The sequence below is a fragment of the Schistocerca americana genome, chromosome 1 (genome assembly GCF_021461395.2).
Source record: "Schistocerca americana isolate TAMUIC-IGC-003095 chromosome 1, iqSchAmer2.1, whole genome shotgun sequence".
NCBI lineage: Eukaryota > Metazoa > Arthropoda > Insecta > Orthoptera > Acrididae > Schistocerca > Schistocerca americana.
In genome coordinates, this window is record NC_060119.1 from 27,802,958 (window position 1) to 27,828,220 (window position 25,263).

Consider the following 25,263-nt stretch of genomic DNA (forward strand, 5'->3'; position numbering starts at 1 on the left):
CCAGAAATCTAAAAGTACGTATCTAAAAAAGGAAATTGACAAATCAAATAACAAAATGAAAACCATATGGAAATATGTTAAAGGCAAAACGGAGAAAGCCTATCTGCCAAAGCAGTGATTAGCTTAAGAACTGGGAGCCTTTCAGTGGATGCTCCAGAAATGGTGGCTAATATCTTTAACAATCATTTCCAAACAGTCACCAACCAAATGGAATGCCAGGGTTCTGTAAAGAAAGCTACAGAATACTTGCATAACACCTTAACTAATAATATAGATGAGATGCATCTTCGAAAAACTACAGTGATAAAATTAGAAAAAATAATTATGTCTTTAAAATGTAAATACTGTTGTAAATACTGTTGTAAAGAAATAAGTACAGTCCTCTGCCATATTAGTAATAAGTCATTGGAAGAAGGCGTTTTTCCCGACAGGCTAAAATATGGGCTTATACGACCAATTTATAAAAAGGGAGAAAAGACTGAGACTACAAACTATCGACCAATTTCATTACTCTCAGTTTTCTCCAAGGTACTAGAGAAATTTATGCATAGCAGAATGGTTGAGCATCTTAGTAAATATAACATCCTCAGCAATAACCAGTTTGGCTTTCGGAAAGGGGTATCAACCGTGAATGCTATACATGCCTTTGTTGAAATTGTTATGGAACCCATAAATAATAATATGATGACGGTTGGAATATTTTGTGGCCTGTCAAAAGCTTTTGACAGTGTAAGTCACCATATTCTCTTGAGTAAAGCTAAGACCCTAGGAATGGGTGGAACTGTAGGCACGTGGCTTGAATCCTATCTGTGTGGTAGAAAGCAGAAAGTAATCGTGGAAGGACTGCATGGTGGCCAGGTATTTTCAGAATGGGACTCCATTACTGCAGGAGTTCCTCAAGGCTCAGTATTGGGCCCACTGCTCTTTCTAATATTTATAAATGACTTAGCACTATGTACAGAATATGGGAAAATACCCATGTTTGCTGACGACACCACTTTATCAGTTAATAATCTCTCAGGGAATGTGTCAAATGAGGCGGCAAATAAAGCTTTTGCAGATTTGACAAACTGGTTTGAAACCATTGGCCTTACAGTCAACCTAAAAAAGACAAATTACATTCATTTCTCTTCTAACACAAATGTTACTAATGAAATGAACCTAAAAATGGGTGAGCACGAGATTTTGAAGGTTGAGTCCTCCAAATTCTTGTGTCTGCTTATAGATAGCAAAATGAAGTGGCACCACCATATTCAAGATCTGTGCAAAAGGCTAAGCTCAGCAACATTTGCCTTAAGAATAATTTCAAACACTAGGGAAATGAGCACAATCAAAACTGCATATTTTGGCTATTTTTGCCAACTTATGGCCTATGGTATAATATTTTGAGGAAATCAACCAATAGCAAAAAAAGTGTTCCATGCACAGGAATGATTAATAAGAATTATGTGTGGAGCACATCCTAGGCACTCGTGCAGGGATCTGTTTATAGCTCTACAAATCCTTACACCTGCCCAATATATTTTTTCCCCTATGTGCTTTGTTTCAAAAAATAGCAACTTATTCAAAATCAATAGCTCATACCACAGTTATAACCGAAGGAAACTGGATATCCATTATGAGCTAAAAACGAAAAGCATGGTCCAGAAGGAGATTTTATACAGTGTCACCAAGATTTTTAATGCCCTCCCACCGCACATTAAAGAACTGGTTGGAAACAAGCCAAAGTTAAAAGAAAATCTGAAGCAGTTCCTTTTAGATGAATCTTGTTGCAGTATTGATGAATTTCTTAGCAAAAATGCATAGAATCTCTTGTTTGTGGTTAAACCTTACTGTGTGACCTCCACAATTGATTACTCATACTCTGTAAGTACAGTGTAACATAATACAATAGCCAAATATATGTATGTCTGTATATGATGCCTGTATAACTTAAGAACAATACCCAAATTTATGTATGACAGTATATTCTTTCAGATGTCCTGTATCTTAACTAATATGTAATGGTATATGCTAAACTTCACAGTTTCTTTAAACTAATGATAAGATCAACGTACCTGTGCACAAAACAATAATCTGTGAAAACCTTGGCTCGTTCTATATCCAGGGATATGTTCCCATATGGATCTATGGAATGCAAAATAAATAAATAAATAAATAAATAACCTGATTTATTTGTAGCAAATCATTTTCAACATGATTACTACACCAGAAATCAAAATAATTTTATGCTGCCCACCCACTGTTTAAAACTTTATGCTCAAACTCCACATTATATGAGTACAAAAATTTATAACAAAGTGAAAGGAAGAGAATTGCTCAGCATAAATTTAGAAACACTGAAAAAATCCTTATATGAGAAACTAGTGCAGAAATGTTACTATTGAGTAGAAGAATTCATAAATGACAACCTGAAAATTTGAGCAGGAGAGAGCAAGTACTTAGGACTGTTAATCTTAAAAGTTTGTTTCTTTTGAAGAAAAATTGTTAATTGCTTAATTACATAATTATTCAGTACTGTATATTTCAAGGAAAATTGTAAACCAGTTTTTCTGTTTTGACGAGTCTCCTGTACTTTAAGTCAATGGGTTGAAATTGTATGTTACAAGACAATGAACTTCTACTACTACTTCTACTATAGGACTACAAATAGTTCACAACAAACTGCATGTATCTTAAATCTCATGCAGCTTCTTACTGTGAAATTTAAAATAGGTAAAAATTTCCTTTAATATCATCAGAAGAAAATATTATTGATCATACACTAGTTTGAACAGTGTGTCAAATTCCTTGGGGTTCAACTGGATGGAAAGTTAATTCCATCAGCAAAGCAAAATAAATGCAAAATTAAGTTCTGCATGTTTAGCATATAGAAGTCTCTCTCATTGTGTTGTCCTAAAGACAAGAGTACTGCTAATTTAACACTATTTTGCTTTGTGGTCTTATGGAATTATCTTCTGATGTGATGCACCTAAAGTAAATAAAGTATGTATTCAACAGAATGTAGTAGCTAGAATACCGAGTGATGTAGACAACTGCATATCGTGCAGAAGCCACTTTTAAAAATCTTTTTATTCTTGCAGTCATTTCTCTGTACTTTTATTCCTTACTGGTTTTCGTTGCTCATAAATACCAGTTTTAACTGAATTAAAATGTTCACTATCACAATATCAACCCATCTTTCACTAAATCCAATAGTGGGGAGCAGGGAAGTGGGGTGGCAGGACAGAACTGACCAGTAAATGTCTGCCACAACCCAACCCAACCCCCTCCACTTTTTGACTACATGTCATTGTAAAATAATTAATAGAGGGAAACATTCCGTTGCTTCGTCAGGAAAGAGGGAAGGAGAGGGAAAGAGGGAAGGAGAGGGAAAGACGAAAGCAAAGGTTTTCCCTCTCCTTCCCTCTTTCCTGACGAAGTAACCGTTGGTTGCGAAAGCTAGTATTTTGTGCGTGTGTTTGTGTGTCTATCGACATGCCAGCGCTTTCGTTTGGTAAGTCACATCATCTTTGTGGTCTTTAAATATGTCTGCTTGTGTCTGTATATGTGTGGATGGATATGTGTGTGTGTGCGCGCGAGTGTATACCCGTCCTTTTTCCCCCCTAAGGTAAGTCTTTCCGCTCCCGGGATTGGAATGACTCTCCCTTAAAACCCACATCCTTTCGTCTTTCCCTCTCCTTCCCTCTTTCCTGATGAGGCAACAGTTTGTTGCGAAAGCTTGAATTTTGTGTGTATGTATGTGTCTGTTTGTGTTTCTATCGACCTGCCAGCGCTTTCGTGTGGTAAGTCACATCATCTTTGTTTTTAAATATATATTTTCCCGCGTGGAATGTTTCCTATATATATATATATATATATATATATATATATATATATATATATATAAAAATGACAGAATAAAGTTCAGAAACATCATTAAGAAAAGTAAACTACATGAGATACAATGCGACAAACGAACAGGCATAAAATGGACCGAAGAACGCAAGCAAGATCACAGCCAGAAGATGAAAGAAATATGGGCAACCACAAAGGCAATCAAGATGAAGCCGAAGACACAAAGCCGACAAGAAGCATGGACAGAGGACTGGAAACAGAAACACAGCGAGCGAATGAGGGAAGTTTGGGCAGCAAGGAAGGCAGCAAAAGGAACTGGCCATGTAGTTTAGTCCAAATGCGCTCTTTAAGGGCAAAACACCAATAATAATAATAATAATATATATATATATATATATATATATATATATATATATATATATAATCCAGTGCTGAGATTTGAACTACTTCCCTCCAGATCAAATGCTATCGCATTGACACGAGTTACCAACCATACCTTTCAGGGAAGCTGCCATAATGGAGACTTAAATGAAAGTGTGCAGTTAATAAGGATGATAGAATTACCAAAAAAGTTACAGGTGGCTTTATAAGCTGTTAGAACTCAAATTATATTAATAAATTCCTAGTTCTGCTTTGCTTATAACTGCAATTTGGATCTCTCAGTATATCCAAATCATACAAATTAAGATGCCTCAGGTAACACATGTCATTAAATGAAGATAATGTACAAATATATAGTTTACTTTATTTCACCATTTGAATTTTTACAGACAGGATTAAATTTCCTTACACTAGTCAGTCTTGGCTCTGCTCTGCTATATTTTCTCAAGAGCAGTTATAATTTACAAAATAAAAATTTGTGAATTTCAGACACTATTTACAAGAAATGTGATATAGTTTGTAAAATAAAGATTATTCAAATCCAGATATAATTGATTTTAAGATTCATGACATTAGGACTTGTCTTTCTTTGCTACACCTTATGTGCATTTGAAATAAAAATTTGTAAACTGCCATAACATGAAGTTTCTTAGAAAGTCATCATTTGAGAAAAATAATTAGTAATAACTTATTTTAAAAGACAGCTACTCCCATAGTTTTGTTTCACACTTACTGCCACAATATGTTTCCTTCTGTTTAGAACCCAGATAGTCATAAGATGCATTTAGCGTGCAAGATATCAAGACAGCTAAAATACATAGATGTTAACATGTCATTAGTGACACAAATGTAATCAAATATAGGGACCTAGATCTATAAATTGACATGTATCCTCTGTGTGGTGGAGACAATGTTACAGGTCATTTGATTACCTTTGAGAATGCTGTTTAGTTAATCAGGTTAACATACATCCAGAGGATTTATTTTAGATGTGGATTCTAGCTGTCAGGCTTTGCGAAAACATTTACTATTCATTCATTCACACATCATGTCTATAAGAATCTTCATGAAAGAAAGGGAGATTAGCATTTATCATCATTAGAGAGAGACCACAAGCTCAGATTAAGGAAGCACGATTTAGTAAATGAGTCCCATCCTCTTCAGAGGAAGCATCCCGGCATTTGTCATGACTGATTTAGAATAACCATGGAAACTTAAATCTAGATAGCCAAACAAGTATTTGTAACCTCTCCCCCTGGTCAATAAACAATTAAGTCATCAAACTAGTTGATGAGTTTTTGCATTTAGACCACATAAAAGGAAATAACGTGATACACAAAAACCCCAACAGAAGAATAAAACTGACCTGGACTGCTTTTCATAATTTACTGTCTTCATACTGGAGATTCTGATGTTTCTGAATCAGTGTGTATTATCAGTTTTGACTAATGTCAGTTAAACATGAATATTTTAATCTGACAACAATGAACAAATGAGTGGTGCATGTTGACAATTACTATACAAAAATAAAGAAATGTATCAGGAAGCAAATGGGAGTAGGAGACATAACTAAAACTGTGGTGAAAATGAAATTTAGGGGGGCGTCACAAGAAGTCAAGTAAATGGATGGTCATTGTACCATAGAAGCCCTTTATTACATTCAAAGAGCTAAAAAGAGACTAAGTTGACTATTTAGTGGGAGGAGGGTAGACAATGGTATTTGCAAACATAGAGGATTAGCTGAAAACAGCAGTGCACGTGAAAGTGAAGAGGCGGCCTTTATCAGGGAGTAGGTGACAAATGGCTGATGATGAAAAAGTTGTTTTTCTACAAATTCCACTTTTCTTAACAGTATAGTCCAATTATTTTGTATACTGGCTGGATTTGTATATCACAATAATTTGGAAGCATAATATAGTAGATGGTATCCACTAAAATCAGACTATGATATAATGCTAATTGTGGGCTGGAATTCAACTCTAGCTTTTATTTCCAGCTTTTATGGACAATACTCAACCTGTGAGTTATGTTATGTCTACAATATTTTTCCTAATGGTACTCATGCCATTGAAATTCTGCAGAAAGCTATTGAAAATGGAAAGAGATTGACGCTAGGTGAGCAGTAGGTCAAACACTGTTTCACCATCTTCATGAAATGCCTTAATGAAAAATTTAGTTTTAATGACAGCGGGTGTTAACCAGCTGAAACATTACTGCTGGCAATATCTACATGAGTTTAGTTACAAATTAACTAGATATTTGGGATCCAGTGGGCGAGTTAAGTTTCGTCAGGAGATATTTAACACAGTTCCTATGGGAAATTGGGAAAGATTAGTTATGTGACAAATGTGGTACTATCAAATGCCATACTATCAAATAATCAAGTGGAAGGAAAGGTGTGGAGGAGGGGGCAGTAACATAATGCAAACTAAATTAACCGGCAATTCTTTTAGCAAATGCCGAGATGACAATCTTCAGAATCATTTAATTAAAACACAGAGTGCATATATATAAAAAATTTCCAATGCAAGACTCCTGTGGCAAGATAGTGGTATTCATTATCAAAGTAAGTAGTAAATCAAGTAGTCCTAACTTGACCTCAATAAGGCATGAAATGATTTACATCGTATTGTCAATGACACTTACAAACAATAATTTCTTCTTCTTCCTCCTCCTCCTTATTCTTTTGCTCCTTTCCTACTCTTTTTTGTCACCAGTTGTTACAGTTATTACATGCAATCATGTAATCAGTTATTTTTTCTGATGTTAAATAATTCGTTTGAAGATTTACAATTGTGCAAGTTTTACGTAACAGTAGAATCAAAACCAATGCTGAAGACTTAATTACAACATCCTTTTCTTGCCAATATAGTAACAAAGTGAATTACAGATTAATGATGACAAATAAACACTGCATTTAGAGTATAACAGTGAACAGTAATAAATGATGTACATCCAGTGATACCAAAAATACGTAACACATATTTATGTTACAATTCCAGATTAAATAAAACTTTTGCTTTTAGTCACATTACACTTAAATGCTACTAAAATGTTAAGCTTCTTTTTGTGGAAGAGTACTGTTCTTATACAAATAACCAAAACATCTGACATGTTTGAACTTACACATGTTCTTAACCAATAATTTCATAAAGAAAATTCCAAGTCTTTCAGTAATTATGATACAGTCTTTGATTCCACAGTTTAATGATGTCTGACAAAAGGTAACAGAAAAGGTATCTGTTCTACTAGCTCCTGGGGGGAAAAAAGTGGGTGAAGAGATACTCAAATGCACATGAGAAAGCAAAAGCATTTTTACCATCAGGGTAAATATCTAATATCTTGTTATAAAAGGAAGTAATGTAGTACAGAACAATTAAGTTAATTGTTTTCATCATTATGAACAGTAAACTTCTGTAATAATGTTATAGAAAACCCTGAGCAAAATACACACAGCATAGTACCCCTCCCTCCACCCCCACCCCACTATAGTTGTCACTCTATTGTCTGTAATGAACTTACTTATTTAGTTACGAGTTTGGAACCACAACCTTTTATTTTTCTTGCTGTAAAAATTTCTTTTGGAAGATGGCATTAACTAATGAGATAATTACTATGTAAAAAATGAAAAATCCATATACCATTGATTGTTGGTTGAAAAAATTTTAATGAATTTATTTTAACTGAATTTCAGGGTGAACAGTCGAATACTTCAGTATTTTGGCAAGTGGACTTTCTTTGTTAGTGCCAGACGACTGAGTAAACATGGAAGTGCTCAGTTTAATAATTACTGTACATACTTTTGAGTGCCAGGCTAACTTCACACAAAATCCATATATATCTAAGTGGCATGGAACAATTCTTGGACATGTGTTTATCATGCTCATTGCTCAGCAATGAAATGTTGTTTACTGTTTAATATAAACAGTTTCATATCTGCTCTGCAAAAAGTTACATAAATTTTGTTGTTATCAAATGGACAGTATCAACTTAAGTCACTGTCAAGAAAGTGGCACAGAACAACTTAACATTATTCAGCTAACAATGATAGATTCTTACAAAACTGCTAAACAATGGTGCACAAATACAACAGAAATTAAGACACTGATACAGTTTTGTTCTTGACTCATTTCACTGTTGACGTAATAATTCAATGCCATTTGCATAATTATACATAAAAATTTGATCAACCAACTTCTCACTGAGATATAACCGGACAGATAATGTTGTAAAAAGCAACAGAAATTTAATTTCTGCCCCAGTGTATGATGCATTTACATAACGCAGATTTCTGCATCATGATAAAAGTTACAACAAATTATTTTCAGCACAAAAATAGAAATATCAGTATCACAATCTTTTATCAAGTTTCTTTTGACAAGACAAATATTTCTTTGAACCACTCAATTTTTATCACTAACTGTACAGCACATCTAGTCAGTCCTTGCTAACTGCTGGGTAAGTACAATAAATATTATGTAACAATGCAGAGCACATTTCCCTAAAACTGATTAAACCATTTCCTTGTTGCACTGTTCACATCATATACTGCAGACTTGCATTTACTATCAAACTCACCAGCACTTGGTGCAATGTAAGCACATTGTTTCTGTCAGTACTACAACATAACAAATGACCACACTCACATAGGGAATTAGGAACAGCGTGCACTTTTAAATACTGCCCAACACACCGTGTAATGATTTACAGCCCTAAACCACTTTCAGTCATCAGCAAAAAGATGTCTTGGCTGTGGATGTTCAGCACCTAGAAACAAATTTATAATTATTTCAACAACAATAATTACTACTACTACTACTACTGATATCTGTGAAGAGTCTGGCATTTCAGAGATTAAATATATGCTAATGACTAAACACAAAGATGTAGACTCCATTGCTGGTTTGGTTCAAACTAGATAGAACTGATGGATTTACAAAAAATTTAACAGCCAGTTGCTCTGCAAGCTACAGGTGGCTGGAACATTTCAAGCAAAGGAATAACATACTGTTAAAAATATCAATATAATGGAAGGAAACATTCCACGTGGGAAAAATTATATATAAAAACAAAGATGAGGTGACTTACCGAACAAAAGCGCTGGCAGGTCGATAGATACACAAACACAAACATACACACAAAATTCAAGCTTTCGCAACAAACTGTTGCCTCATCAGGAAAGAGGGAAGGAGAGGGGAAGACGAAAGGAAGTGGGTTTTAAGGGAGAGGGTAAGGAGTCATTCCAATCCCGGGAGCAGAAAGACTTACCTTAGGGGGAAAAAAGGACAGGTATACACTAGCACACACGCACATATCCATCCACACATACAGACACAAGCAGACATATTTAAGGTCTTTAAATATGTCTGCTTGTGTCTGTATGTGTGGATGGATATGTGCGTGTGTGCTAGTGTATACCTGTCCTCTTTTCCCCCTAAGGTAAGTCTTTCCGCTCCCGGGATTGGAATGACTCCTTACCCTCTCCCTTAAAACCCACTTCCTTTCGTCTTCCCCTCTCCTTCCCTCTTTCCTGATGAGGCAACAGTTTGTTGCGAAAGCTTGAATTTTGTGTGTATGTTTGTGTTTGTTTGTGTATCTATCGACCTGCCAGCGCTTTTGTTCGGTAAGTCACCTCATCTTTGTTTTTATATATAATACTGTTAAAAATGTTTGAAATGAAGATGACCAAGTTTCTATGACTATGACTAGAGGTTGGATGCAGTCTAATGCCTTCGACACTTTAACAGTATGACAGGAAAGGTGTCCTTTCTACCACTGCTTACACCATTCTAAATGTCAATCATACTCAGGAAGGAAAATCTCAAGGAAAGAATTATGGTTTTGGCAGGATGCAATTCAGATAAAGCTGAAAAACTATGCACATTTCTTATTGAAAAATGTTTAAAATCAAGCTGTTCTGAAAACGTATGAACCGTCCAGATCACCCACATATTATATTAAAAGCTATTAAGCTTAGATTTTGGCCTCCAAAGAATCATGTGGTCAAGGTGTTGTATGAAACCTGGAATTTTGCTATCAAAAGCAATTGCTCTGTAAACATTTGCTCATAATCAAAGTAAAATAAGATTTTTAAATCAACTATTAGATGGATTACATTTGTTACATTCTGCATGGAATTTGGGGATGGTAAAAATGACTGAAAGTTGTTTTGGTTATGCAGTCATTCACCAAAGACCCAGATTCTTTGGCAGTGGATACTGAAACTGAGCTGATATTTAATGAAATATTTGCTACTGTTTCTACATTATTACACTATTCTGAATGACCTTGTTGCCGGTCAGTGATGATATATACAGTGCTGACAATGACAGATTACCTTTTTTGATAGCTTTTAGAGCTCCAAAGGTTGCACAGAAGTAGATGACTACAATGACAATGATCAATTTGACTATTAAATCAAAACATGTGGACCATTATGTAAATAATGCTTAGCTATAAATATTTACTTGAATGGCAATATGAATAAAACAATGGCCAATGTTATACAATTGCCAAATAATTCATGCTGAAAAGGAACTGCAGAATCAATCTCAAAAAACAATCTTCTGTATATAGACTTAGAATGTACAGCATTCATTCACTTACAATGGTGAAGTTCAGCGGGAAATCTAAAAGCTGTACAGTAATAACATTTGACGATATCAAAAATACAATCAATGTTATCTCATTTCTATTCACAAACTTTCATTCCTATTCAACCGTAATTACCTTGATGTTCCAGTTCTGCTTTTTTTCTGTCCCGAATTATGTACAGAGCTGTTATCAAGAAAAAGAGACCACCAAGTACTTCAACAAAACTTGTTGTGAATAGAGCATATTGCAGACTTTTGAACCGCACAACAGGATCCTCCGTTTCATGAACTCCAATTATCATAGTGTCATTTCTAAGAATTGTGGAATTAGCATGTAAAGAAACATCTGGTCTGTTTAGTGATGTCTTCAGAGCTTCAGAAATCTGGAAAAGTATTTCATATAAATACACACACATACCAGGTAATTTCAACATAATTTCATTAACAGTATTAAAAATACATGAAATGCTTGTATTTTCAAAATAACTTGTAACTAAGTTTGTAGCAATTTTTAAAAATGACAGAGAATCTATATTTTAAAATAGTTATTTCTTAGTACACCCATTACGAGAATGGGGAAACAAATAACTGACTAAATAACACTGTAATAATCAAACAATGGAAAATCCAGGATGGAATGTAACAATACCAGAGAAGGAAAGTCACTACTCACCGTATAGCGGAGATGCTGAGTCGCAATAGGCACAATAAAAAGATTCACATAATTAAAGCTTTCAGCCATTAAGGCCTTTGTCAGCAGTACACACACACACACACACACACACACACACACACACACACACACACACACACACACCTACCTGCAGTCACATGTGTGTGCAAGTTACGTTTTTGTGAGTGTGCGTGTGTATGTGTGTCTACTGCTGACAAAGGCCTTAATGGCTGAAAGCTTTAATTATGTGAATCTTTTTATTGTGCCTATTGCGACTCTGCATCTCCACTATATGGTGAGTAGTGACTTTCCTTCTCTGGTATTGTAACATTGTAATAAGTGATAATGACATGATTAAGTTATTAAAATTGATACTCCTGGATTGAGAGCAAGAAATATGATCGCCAATAATGCAGTACGAGAGAGAGAGAGAGAGAGAGAGAGAGAGAGAGAGAGAGAGTTAACTGTTAACAGGAACTTACCACACCAATTAAATAAGGGCTGCCAGCATCACCTAGAGCATGGGAAAGAAGAATCTGGAACGCTTCTGCTGTTGATCTTCTGGTTGGTATTACAACATACTGAAAAAAATTTAATCCCATCTTATTACAATGGATTTTTACTGCAGTATAAGAAAAAAACAATTGCTTTACAGGGTTAATGAGCTGAGCTGAGCTAAAAGTCTGTATTTATTAAGAAGGATAGGGTTTTTACTACCTAAAAATAACCATAATATGAACAAAAATATGCTACTGTGACAAAAAATTCACAAAAATCATCAAAATAATATAAAAAAATCTAACCTAAAATATTAAAATGAGGTAAAATTTCTCTTGTAAAATAAGTCAGTCAGTTTACAAGAATGAACTATTTGTTTAATAAGAAAATGCACCTGACAAGCAAGCAAATTTGATGTTTTAGCATGCTTTTCTTTAACTTTACCAGAACATAGTAACTGATGATTTTTTTCCTTTGTTTTACATATCGTCATCTTCATTTCAGTTTATGAGCTCTGAGCAACAATATACAATTAATACCTCATGCAAGGTTTAAAATAAAAACGTTTTCTTACTGTCAGGCCACAAAGCTTTATAGTTCAAGAACTTTTTTTCTGCTTTAGGCTAGTGGCTCTTCTGATTCATCCACAGCAATTATGGTAACATGAATAAATCCAAAATATGATTTTATGTTTAAAATTTGCCTGAAATTTCAGTATTAGACATTAATTCTTGGGCTAGCCCAACTGAAGCGGCTTGATTGCTGTTGCATGAATCAATGCTGCTTCACATATCACTGAAGTGCTTGCAGTAATAGTTTCAGGGATCAATCCAGGGCCTCCATATTGTCATAATAGGAGATGATATGGAAATGTCTGGGGCTAACAACTTAAAATGCTGCAGCGTGTGAATGGGTTTTCAGAAGTACCTTTCAGACACATCCAACAAATTTGTCATCATTGCTGAATATACCACAAATCTCTTATGCAGCTCTAAGTAATGCATGCACTAAAGAAGTCACATGCACCATTTTACTGTATAATGCTTCTAGTGAATTGGCAGCTTTCACCAGATAAGATGCAATATCCTTTACAAAGAGTAGTACATTGTCACACCTAATGCCTTTGGACCATATGAGACCCATAGATCTGTTTAACAATTTACTAATGGTGGAAAAATTAACTTTTTAAAATGTTCATAGTTTATTATGAACTTTTTGCCTGGACCATCCTCTTCCAAATTTCCCACAATGGCATTTGCAGTACATCTCCCACAGAATCTGGTTTCATCAAATGACACACCATCTTTTGTATTTTTTATTTTTTTATTTTAAACAGAGCTTCAGCTGATGTAGTCCTTCCTTAATGTGGAAGAATGGGAAAGAGATTTGTCTGTGTATTTTTTTACAGATTCCTAAGATTTTTGATGGTTCAGTTCACTTAAGGAAATATCAGCACTAAGGAAAGCTGTAAAAAATATCTTCACAGAATGTTGAATATGAGGGTTACGATTTCCCTAGAAACCTTTGCTGTAGCACTTTTTTTTTCCCCCAATCAGATGTACCCCATGCTTGTGTTCTTCTGTTGCAAGATGCTGCTGAATGTCAAATGACTTCTCCGTGGATACTTCTCTGTTGCATAGTTTAGCATACAGTATTTTACCATCAGTTGAAAACACTTTCTCACCACATTGAGATGCAAACTACTGAAATTTTAATTGAATACATTGCTTTACTTTAGACATTTTTCTGAACTAGGATGCACATTGTTCACGAACTTCAACAAGACTGAACAACACAACAAGATTCTTGTCTGCTGTCTCCCACACTGGCTGAAGCACTTACTTGCTTGTAGAGTAACAAAAGGCTACACAGACTGCACTGTTGCATTAGGATGGAGCCTAACATGTGAATTCAAATAAAACAGAGGATTTAGGTAGATATTTGCCATTTTCCAGGAAACAAAATAAGATGCACAATTCTGTGGAATGTAACACAGGAAAAACAAATTGTATGAGGAAAGCTTTACTTCTTGAAAGAAGCAATGAACAGCACAGGGTTTTCTTGCTCGCAGTTGGTTAGTGTATCATGTAAAAGTGTGAAGTAAATCAGTCAAAAACTTATTAAGATATTTGGTAAAAACCTCCTTATGTTCATAAACTTTTCTGAAAGTTGTGCAGAATTTCTCGATTTTCTGAAATAGAGGGAAGAGAGGGAGGGCAGTGAAACACCCAAAAGCAGCAATGAGCAACACAAAATATGTTTTCAAAAATAAAAAAAATGGTAATCATGTTCCTGTTGGACATTTTCTTCAGATTTTTATGTCTCTTTTTTTATCTGAACTTTGACTTTAACTAATTATATTGCCTGTAAATGTTCATTTAAACATTCACTTCATGTTTAAATGACAAGTCCACACATTATGAATAAGAATGAAAAGGAGAACACTTTCATTTCTGTTTTTGTGTTAAACAAAGATTAAAACTAAATTTTTATTTATTTGAAAATCATAGGTGCAACAAGTCTATACTACTGTCTAAAAACTGTAAACACGTCATCACTTAATGCCATTACCAAAACTCTCAAAGTTCTTGATAAATTTACTTCAAATTTTTACATGATACTCTAATAAACTTTTGGACTGACTCTGTGTGTGTGTGTGTGTGTGTGTGTGTGTGTGTGTGTGTGCGCGCGCGCGCGCGCATGCGTGTGTGTGTGTGAGAGAGAGAATATGGTATCGTTTTCTTTCCTACAGCCAGTTTTAACAACAACAGCAGGGCATTTAAACATATGACATATTGCTCCTCCCATACATATTCGTTCTCCTTATATACAGGGTGTTCGTTTTAACTGAAGATACTGAAATATCTCAAAAACTACACATAACATCAAAAAAATTATAATTCCAATTTGTTTGTCTCAGAAGGGGACATACAACAATACTACACTCAACCCCCCCCCCCCCCAAAAAAAAAATCCCATCCCACACTGCCCCATGCATGTGTGGTGATGGGGAGGGGAAACTTTGAAATCTTCAATGGGAAACAGCATTTTTTATTGCAGATTATAGTTCTATGGCAAAATCTACATGTGTGTTGCCTGAAGCATTTTCTTCGCTTCGCCACAGATGGTGCTGTAATCAGAAGAACAGAAACGATATCCTACTCAATGTCCTTTACATATCAAATGGCACATGGGCTCCACCTCTATGCTGCAAGGGTAGAACACGCCAGTATTTCAGAACTTTTAACTGTAAACCCCATTTGCAACGTTTTGTTCCTCCGACATATTGAACATAGGACTACTCGACGCGCCACCATGGCCATGTAGCGATCTACGATGTATCATAACAGGCAGTACACTACCACTGGAGCTCACGTTTTGTGCAGACGTAGAACAGATAGTGGCTCTAAGCATTACAATACTTGTACAGCATTTATTGCCTCCACACCTACCTATTATTAAGAGAACAGATAGGCAAGTGGATGACGAATGTTGGAACCACAGAAGAAAAAACTGAAATGATCCTGATTTACGGAGAATGTAGGAGAAATGCCGAAGTTGTTGTTGCCTTCTATGCCAAGCATTTTCCAGAGAAAGTGCGCTCTGATTCGTTCTTTTACAAGGTTGTCAAAGCCTTTATGTCTGTTGGCAATGTACAGACCAACAAAAGGGAATGAAGCAAACATGTTACAGGAGAAGCTAATGAAATAGCTGAACTAGCAGCAATGCACCACAACCCACACTTAAGTATCCGGCAATCAAAAACCTTATCACTTGTCACTCTGTCAAGAACTTCTTCGCACTGATTTCCGTTTCAGGGTAGTGTTCTGTGAATGGGCACATCAACAAATGCGAATGACCCCTACGTTCTTTGCCGAATACTATTTTCCGATGAGTCTACATTCAGAAAACAGTGGTAGTGTTAACCAGCATAACATGTATTACTTGAGTGTAGGCAATCCCCACTGGTTACAGCAAGCTGACTATCAACGTCCTTGGTCAGTTAACGTATGGTGCGGTATCATGCGTAACAAACTCTTAAGTCCATAGTTTATCAATGGCATGCTGAATGGATGCAAATACCAAACTTTCTGGAACAGCTACTACTCCAGGATGATGCCCTGGACATTTGACAACGTAAGTGGTTTCAGCACGACAGTTGTCCAGCGCATTACGCTACTGAAGCATGGAAGATATTAGCCTGTGTTTACACTAGTCAGTGAATTGGCAGTGGTGGCCCTATTAACTGTTCTCACAGGTCGCTGGATTTGATGTCACCAGATTCCGTTCTGTAGGGTATTTAAAAGATATGGTGTACCAAAAAGTGCCAACAGACCACACAGACACGGTCAACCGCGTCGGAGATGCCTCTGGTGACATTCCTCACAGATATGCTTCTGTCCTGTGTATGGTTATTTTAAAAGTGGTTCACAAAGTGTACTAAAGTTGGTAGTACTACATTTGAACATTTACTCTGATTGGAAAAGTAGAGCAGCAGTCTGGAGCCATGCCCACAGTGGCATGCTGAGTAGTTCCCTGTTCAGTATGTCAGAAGACTACAACATTGCAAATGAGGTTTCCAAACAGAAATTATGAAATACTGGCCTTTCCTAGCCTCGCAACATGGACATGGGGCCCATGTGCCATTGAGCAGCATGTCATAAATTACAACTGTGTACCCTATCTGTGGCAAAATGAAGAAAATGCTTCAGATCAGGATCAGTTAAATCCAAACAATCCATTTTTCTCTTTAAGATGATCTGCAAGAAGGATATGCAAAAACTGCAACTGTCAATGAAAATATGGGTATAGTTTACTGTAAGTTAATGAGCAAAAGGTCAAGCAGAAGAAAGAACATGAAGAATTAACTACGAAAATACTTTGACAAGATGAAAAAAAATTGGATTTCTGCTCCAATCTGTTGCTGTGGGTGGGACACAAGTCCACTGCTTCGCATTACAAGCTAAACAGAGCTCAAAACAGTGGATTTTTCTTATTGAGTGTACTTATACTTTGCATAATACAATAACTGGCTAATACTTCACAGGCCTCTGGGATGAATTTTCACTCTGCATTGGAATTTGCACGATCTGAAACTTATTGGCAGACTGGGGCTCTAATTGGGAGTGTTTGCCTTTCTTGGAAAGTAGAACTGGTGCTAGTGGAAGTAGAACTGCGAGGGCAGGTCGTGAGTCACGGCTGGACAGCTGTCAGCAGAGCATTTGCTTGTGAAGAGCAAAGGTTCCCAATTCGAGGCGCATAGTTGTAATCTGCCAGGAAGTTTCACTTCAAAATTTGTTTCGGCCAGCTGGATGAAAAACTAAGTGTGAGCAGAGGGCTGGTATTTCATCAGAACAATGCGCATGCCTATAAAACGGCTTTGGCAAAGAGAAAACTTGGGGATAATTGACAGTGTATGAACTACTGGAATGGTCAGCCCATACATCAGACTGTTCCTCCAACATTCTCCTAATTCCCACACACACAAAAAATTGGTGGATGGAAAACTTTTTCAGTCTGATGAAGAATTTATGTATGGCAGCCTAAGATGGTTACTTTCCAGATTTTACAGAATATGACTTCTGGGGTCATATCTACTAACCAGGAACTACCAGACACTGTACCATTTTGTGTTGATCTACTACATCAGAATGTAATTTCACTTATGATCTTAAAAACGAAACCAGGCAAAGAACTTTTCACCTCACTCTTTCATGTTGCAATATATCTATAAACATAATTACACCATATAAGCAGACTATATGTTACAAAAGTTCCCAATTTTCACCAGAACATACCACAATAATTTAAGTTCACACAAATTTCACAAAGAATAATAAATACATAGCAATGTCTGATGTTAATGGAGAACAAAAACATGCACTGCTCAATAAGAAATTTCACAAATTCTAAAGTCTGCAGATGATAAATGTTTCTTGCATTTAGTTGAGAGAAATGAACCAAGCAGCACACCAAATAGCCCAGATATCATTACTAGCCCACCAGACACGTATGAGACACTGACACAAATAAGAACATAACATATTAAACTATAAAACTTACCAACAACATGTCAGCCACTACAGACCAGTTGAGGTTCAAGAATACTTCTCCAAAAAATATAAATATGTAACATACAGAGATGCTACTTTCAGCTAGGAGTGATGCGATGAACAGTAGTGGGGCACTAATAAGTAACCCTATGGCACATATCATAGGATCCACACGAGGGTATCTAGGTCTCAAAAATTGAGCCAAGCAGGAACCCAGAGGAACCCCAACCAATCCAGAAAACATGGCCACGATTCCAAACTTATAAGAAACACTGGAATAAAAGAAAAAAAAGGAAACATTATTGTCAAAAAGTAAACTTACCACAATACATGGGACTTCAGTTTTAATCTTATTAAAGTTTAATACCACCTATGATGCACCAAGGTTTATAGTGTTGAAAGTAAGTATGTCAACTGTAAAACTGATAGACCTAAAACAGTGAAAACTCATAATACAAAATAGTGAATATAGACCTGTCCATATTTCAGCACTGCTCAGAACACGATAACAACTACAGTCACCATGCTTCAACTACTGTCGTCACACTGTTTTCACAGTCAAATGAAACAATGTACTCCAACTTACAGCAGAAGAGTCACTTGTTTGGATAAAGGTCAGTCTGGTACATGTTATGTCACAATATGTGACATTCGTGTGTCCAATAGAAAAGGAGAAAGAGTAAGTATTCAAATTTTAAAACAGCAAGAACTGGAATCTGCCTTAGTTAGTTTTATGTCCCATGGATCATTCTGAACAATGTGGAACGAGTCATTTTACTTCACTCTGAATATTCCTACAGTTCTTTTCTTCTTTTTTCCCCCAAAGAGAAAAAAGATATACAGATATTGTGAGTTAGTAAGGCCTACACAGCACCTTTTACACATTAAAGTTGTAGAAATTATTCTATAGAATAGGAGCTGTCAAGGAAAAACTTCCTCAGGATTTTTTTCTAATTTCGCTTTGCTGTCTGTCAGAAATTTTACATCACTGGGAAAGTGATCAAAAATTATTGTTGCAACGACCCCTTTTCATGCTAAAGACAACCCTAATGTGGAGCAACAAATGTCACTTTTCCTTCTGATATTGTAATTGTGTACACTGTTGTGCAGTGGATTATTTACATTTAACTTCATGAAAGATTAAATATACTTTGAAGCAGTAGTCAGAATGCTCACCTCCTTAAACAGAGGTCAAGGAGATATTGTGAGTGAGCACCACATAATATTCTTACAGAATGTTTTAGTGCAAAGAAGACGTTCTTTCTTAAAGATGAGGTACCCCAGGACATTCATTATTCCTTACGATGTTATTGAATGAAAATATTAAAAACATGTCTCCTTACTAATTTGTATCTCCCCAAGATTTGCAATGATTCTAAATGCAAATGTGGCTGAACTAAGTTGTTTTAGGCATTCCAAAACGTGCTTTTTCTAATTTAAATTCTCATCAATATGGGCACCTAAGAATTTTGAAGTTTCTGCCCTATTTATTATTTCTCCATCATATGTTACACTTATCACTGCTGTAGTGCCCCTAGATGTTCAGAACTGAATATGTTGTTTTTAAACTGATAACAGTCAAATGACTTCGAAAGGTCACAGAAGATACGAACCAGCGCTATTTTATTATTTAATGCTCGTAAAATCTGGTGAGTGCGTATGTAAATGGCATTCTCGGCAGAGCAACCATTCTGAAACCCAAACTGTGATTTGCTAATGTCAGATACTATTCTAGAATACACCAACTTCTCAAGAATTTTGGAAAATGATGTCATCAGTGAAACATGCTGGTAGTTATTGACATTTCTCTTATATGGGAACAAAGCTTTAGTACTCAATTGGAAATACCATCAAAACCAGACGAGCTTTTATTTTTCAGAGAATGTATAATTTTGTTAATTTCAAAAGGAGGAGTTGGTGATACATTCATATGATTGAATTTTATGAGAGGCTGTTTTTCAACATATAGCTGTGATTTTTCTCTTTCAGTGCTTGTCCCTATGCTTTTCACTATATTTAAGAAAGATCATTAAATACACTTGCTGTCTGTGATGTTCCTTGATTTTTTTATAACATTTCTTAGCGATTTTGGGTAGCTTCTGTAGTGAGCTACTGCGGGATACCTACTTGTTCTCCCTGAAAGATACATTTCCCTATTCCTTTCACAAGATACCTTAATCCCTCTGGTGATTCATGGTTTTTTTTATATGGCTGTTTAGTGTCCTTTCCAATTTCCTTATGCAGAAAGGTATTTTCAAATAATGAGATGAATTTGTAACGGAATAGGTTAAATTTAATGTTAACATTTGGTTCATTAGACATTTCATCCCCGTCATCACCCGTAAAGTGTTCTTAAAAACACTTGTCCTGGAGTCATTAATTCTTGTAACTGATTTCCACTGAGAAATATCCATACTGTAAGGCACTGTGTTATTTATACTGAGTAACTGTGCATCGTGATCAGAGATTGTTACCAGACAGACAGTTATTTTCTTGCTTTAAGTTTCACAAAAGAAAACATTATCAGGGTCCTACTGTCTTTCTCCAACCATACTAAAAAGTTAATCACTGAAATCAAACCATAGGATCCAAATAAGGTTTCCAGATCATTTTCTCTATGAGAATCCTTTAGAAAATGTGGATAGAAGTCACCACAGACTATTAACTCTTGCTGCTGTCTGACATAGTACGGCAATGAACCCAGATTCCTCATAAACAGTTCAAAATTTCCCAGTGGGGATCTATATACAGTTATAATTAAAAGTGAACTACTTTTCATCATCAATTCACAAGCACACACTTCTATGTGCTGATCACAAAAAGAATCTACTTGTCTCAATGTTCCTGAACTTGTGTTCTATCATAATATAGGTAACAACTTCTCCTTTCCCATATTACTTCTAGGTCACGTCTAGTATGCCCCATCTCTCAATTGTAGGAACAGGCACTGCACTCATATGAGATTTCATTTCAGTCAGCAGCAGCCTGCTCTCCTCACTCTTCACATGGCTCACAGTTAACAATATCTATCTAGAGAAAATGATATCTATTAAAGATAAAAAATAAATAAAGCAACACAAAGATATATGTTCAATTACTCAAAATATTTTTTTTATACTCTTCTTAAAATATATTTAAGGATCGATGACTTCTGTAATTTCATATTGGGTTAATCAGCTCTTGATTGCAGTTTTTAGATAATGAGGTCACACATAAAACATGAAATTGATCCAACAGCATCACACTCATAATTTGTCTTACACAACTCTGACTACATTTTCTGCTACCACTCAAACATATTTTTGGGTGAGACTCATTCAAAAACATGACCTTTCTGTGTGACACTGTGTATGAATACGCCAAATGTAGCCTAGGGTACACAGGATACAGTTACACAGGATACAGTCCATATTCTAACATAAGTAAGGAGAGTCATTGGACGTTTAGAGTGCACAGGTTATAAGCAACGATCTCAGCCACACAAACTTGTACGTACACTCATCAGCAAACAACAAATCAAGAATGGTGTAGTGTAAGTCATTTCCCTCATTTCAACATATGTTTTAAAACAAGAAAACACCAGATGACAGTGATCACAACTTATTAGCAAACCAGTTTGTTTTTGACATGTATAGCCACTGCTGCTGAAATGTACACACAGATTAATCAGTTTATCAGATAGTGTCCCACATATCTTATTGCTCAAAACATGGAGTTTCACAAACCAATTATTCTAAGCCAGAAATTTAAATCTTGCATCCATATTATTACTCAAACACAGCACTGGCCCCATAGTTTTAGATAATATAATAACCTAATTTTTGTGAATATGGGAACATCTTTGCTGAAAGTGGTACTACGTACTCATTAAGAGTTGCATTTTCGTGGCCAGGTTGTAGAACAAGTCCATAGTGAATAAACATTGGACCCCACCACGCCAGGGCACCAGCAACAAATGCGACACAAGTGAAGCCGAGGGTTGACAGCATGAAACTGGCACTGAAAGATACAAACAAAATCAAATGTAAGATCAGGAGCTAAAAATGTCTTAAGATTATTGTACAAGTAATGATGGAAAGGCTAACCAAATTTAACCATAAGCTACTCTCTCTCTCTCTCTCTCTCTCTCTCTCTCTCTCTCTCTCTCTCTCTCTCTCTCTCTCTCTCTCTCTCTCAAATATTTAGTTCCACCTTTTACATGTCTCTGAGAAAATGTTTACTAAGTTTATTTTTTTACTGTTCTTGTAAATTTCTCAACTTTCCACCTCCATTTTCTCATTTCCTTCCTTCTACAATTTAACCTTCCATCCCAAAAATGAGATCCACAGTTTACATCTCCTATTTGTGCCCTCCCCCTCTCGCCCCATGAACCATGGACCTTGCTGTTTGTGGGGAGGCTTGCGTGCCTCAGCAATACAGATAGCCGTACCACAATAGAGGGGTATCTGTTGAGAGGCCAGACAAATGTGTGGTTCCTGAAGAGGGGCAGCACCCTTTTCAGTAGTTGCAGGGGCAACAGTCTGGATGATTGACTGATATGGCCTTGTAACACTAACCAAAACAACCTTGCTGTGCTGGTACTGTGAACGGCTGAAAGCAAGGGGAAACTATGGCCGTAATTTTTCCAGAGAGCATGCAACTTTACTGTATGATTAAATGATGATGGCGTCCTCTTGGGTAAAATATTCCAGAGGTAAAAACAGTCCCCCATTTGGATCTCCGGGTGGGGACTACTCAGGAGGACGTTGTTATCAGGAGAAATAAAACTGGCGTTCTACGGATCGGAGTGTGGAACGTCAGATCCCTTAATCGGGCAGGTAGGTTAGAAAATTTAAAAAGGGAAATGGATAGGTTAAAGTTGGATATAGTGGGAATTAGTGAAGTTCAGTGGATGGAGAAACAAGGACTTCTGGTCAGGTGAATACAGGGTTATACATACAAAATCAAATAGGGGTAATGCAGGAGTACGCTTAATAATGAATAAAAAAATAGGCATGCAGGTATGCTACTACAAACAGAATAGTGAATGCATTATTGTGCCAAGATAGATACGAAGCCCACACCTACCACAGTAGTACAAGTTTATATGCCGACTAGCTCCACAGATGACGAAGAGATTGATGAAATATATGATGAGATAAAAGAAATTATTCAGAATAGTGAAGGGAGACGAAAATTTAATAGTCATGAGTGACTGGAATTCGACAGTATGAAAAGGAAGAGAAGGAAACGTAGTAGGTGAATATGGATTGGGGGGGAAGAAAGGAAAGAGGAAGCCGTCTGGCAGAATTTTGCACAGAACATAACTTAATCATAGCTAACACTTGGTTCAAGAATCATGAAAGAAGGTTATATACATGGAAGAGGCCTGGAGATACTAGAAGGTATCAGATAGATTATATATTTAAGGTTCGCCGATGACACTGTAATTCTGTCAGAGACAGCAAAGGACTTGGAAGAGCAGTTGAACGGAATGGGCAGTGCCTTGAAAGGAGGTTATAAGATGAACATCAACAAAAGCAAAACGAGGATAATGGAATGTAGTCGAATTAAATCGGGTGATGCTGAGGGAATTAGATTAGGAAATGAGACACTTAAAGTAGTAAAGGACTTTTGCTATTTGGTGAGCAAAATAACTGATGATGGTCGAAGTAGAGAGGATATAAAATGTAGACTGGCAATGGCAAGGAAAGCGTTTCTGAAGAAGAAAAATTTGTTAACATCGAGTATAGATTTAAATGTCAGGAAGTCGTTTCTGAAAGTATTTGTATGGAGTGTAGCCGTGTATGGAAGTGATGATATATAGTTTAGACAAGAAGAGAATAGAAGCTTTCGAAATGTGGTGCTATAGAAGAATGCTGAAGATTAGATGGGTAGATCACATAACTAATGAGAAGGTATTGAATAGAATTGGGGAGAAGAGGAGCTTGTGGCACAACTTGACTATAAGAAGGGATCGGTTGGTAGGGCATGTTCCGAGGCATCAAGGGATCACCAATTTAGTACTGGTGGGCAGCATGGAGGGTAAAAATCGTAGAGGGAGATCAAGAGATGAATACACTAAGAAGATTCAGAAGCATGTAGGCTGCAGTAGGTACTGGGAGATGAAGAAGCTTGCACAGGATAGAGTAGCATGGAGAGCTGCATCAAACCAGTCTCAGGACTGAAGACCACAACAACAACAACAAGACAGAGATTTAGGAACCAGGTTTTAAATTGTAAGACATTTCCAGGGGCAGATGTGGACTCTGACCACAATCTATTGGTCATGAACTGCAGATTAAAACTGAAGAAACTACAAAAAGGTGGGAATTTAAGGAGAAGGGACCTGGATAAACTGAAAGAACCAGAGGTTGTAGAGAGTTTCAGAGAGAGCATTAGGGAACGATTGACAAGAATGGGGGCAAGAAATACAACAGAAGAATATTGGGTAGCTCTGAGAGATGAAATAGTGAAGGCAGCAGAGAATCAAGTAGGTAAAAGACGATGGCTAGTAGAAATCCTTGGCTAACATAAGATACATTGAATTTAATTGATGAAAGGAGAAAATATAAAAATGCAGTAAATGAAGCAGGCAAAAAGAAATACAAACGTCTCAAAAATGAGATCAACAGGAAGTGCAAAATGGCTAAGCAGGGATGGATAGAGGACAAATGTAAGGATGTAGAGGCTTATCTCACTAGGGCTAAGATAGATACTGCCTACAGGAAAATTAAAGAGACCTTTGGAGATAAGAGAATGACTTGTATGAATATCAAGAGCTCAGATGGAAACCCAGTTCTAAGCAAAGAAGGGAAAGCAGAAAGGTGGAAGGAGTATATAGAGGGTCTATACAAGGGCGATGTACTTGAGGACAATATTAGAGAATGCAGGGTAAGATGAAATAGGAGATATGATACTGCATGAAGAGTTTGACAGAGCACTGAAAGACCTGAGTCGAAACAAGGCCCCTGGAGTAGACAACATTCCATTAGAACTACTGATAGCCTCGGGAGAGCCAGCCCTGACAAAACTCTACCATCTGGTGAGCGAGATGTATGAGACAGGTGAAATACCCTCAGACTTCAAGAAGAATATAATAATTCCAATCCCAAAGAAAGCAGGTGTTGACAGATGTGAAAATTACCGAACTATCAGTTTAATAAGTCACTGCTGCAAAATACTAAAGCGAATTCTTTACAGACGAATGGAAAAACTGGTAGAAGTGGACCTCGGGGGAGATCAGTAT

General features: G+C 36.4%; 1 protein-coding gene across 1 annotated transcript in view; it reads right to left on the reverse strand.

The window, feature by feature from the left end:
- Positions 1-4,927: 4,927 nt before the first annotated feature.
- LOC124546206 (protein spinster) overlaps positions 4,928-25,263 on the reverse strand; it is a 329,935-nt gene continuing 309,599 nt past the window's right edge. The window contains exons 5-9 of the mRNA XM_047125020.1: positions 21,900-22,034; positions 18,046-18,307; positions 11,967-12,065; positions 10,948-11,194; positions 4,928-8,985 (exon numbers count right to left, since the gene is read on the reverse strand). Coding sequence (XP_046980976.1) covers positions 8,942-8,985; positions 10,948-11,194; positions 11,967-12,065; positions 18,046-18,307; positions 21,900-22,034 — 787 coding nt within the window. The 3' untranslated portion in view covers positions 4,928-8,941. The remainder of the gene's footprint in view (positions 8,986-10,947; positions 11,195-11,966; positions 12,066-18,045; positions 18,308-21,899; positions 22,035-25,263) is intronic.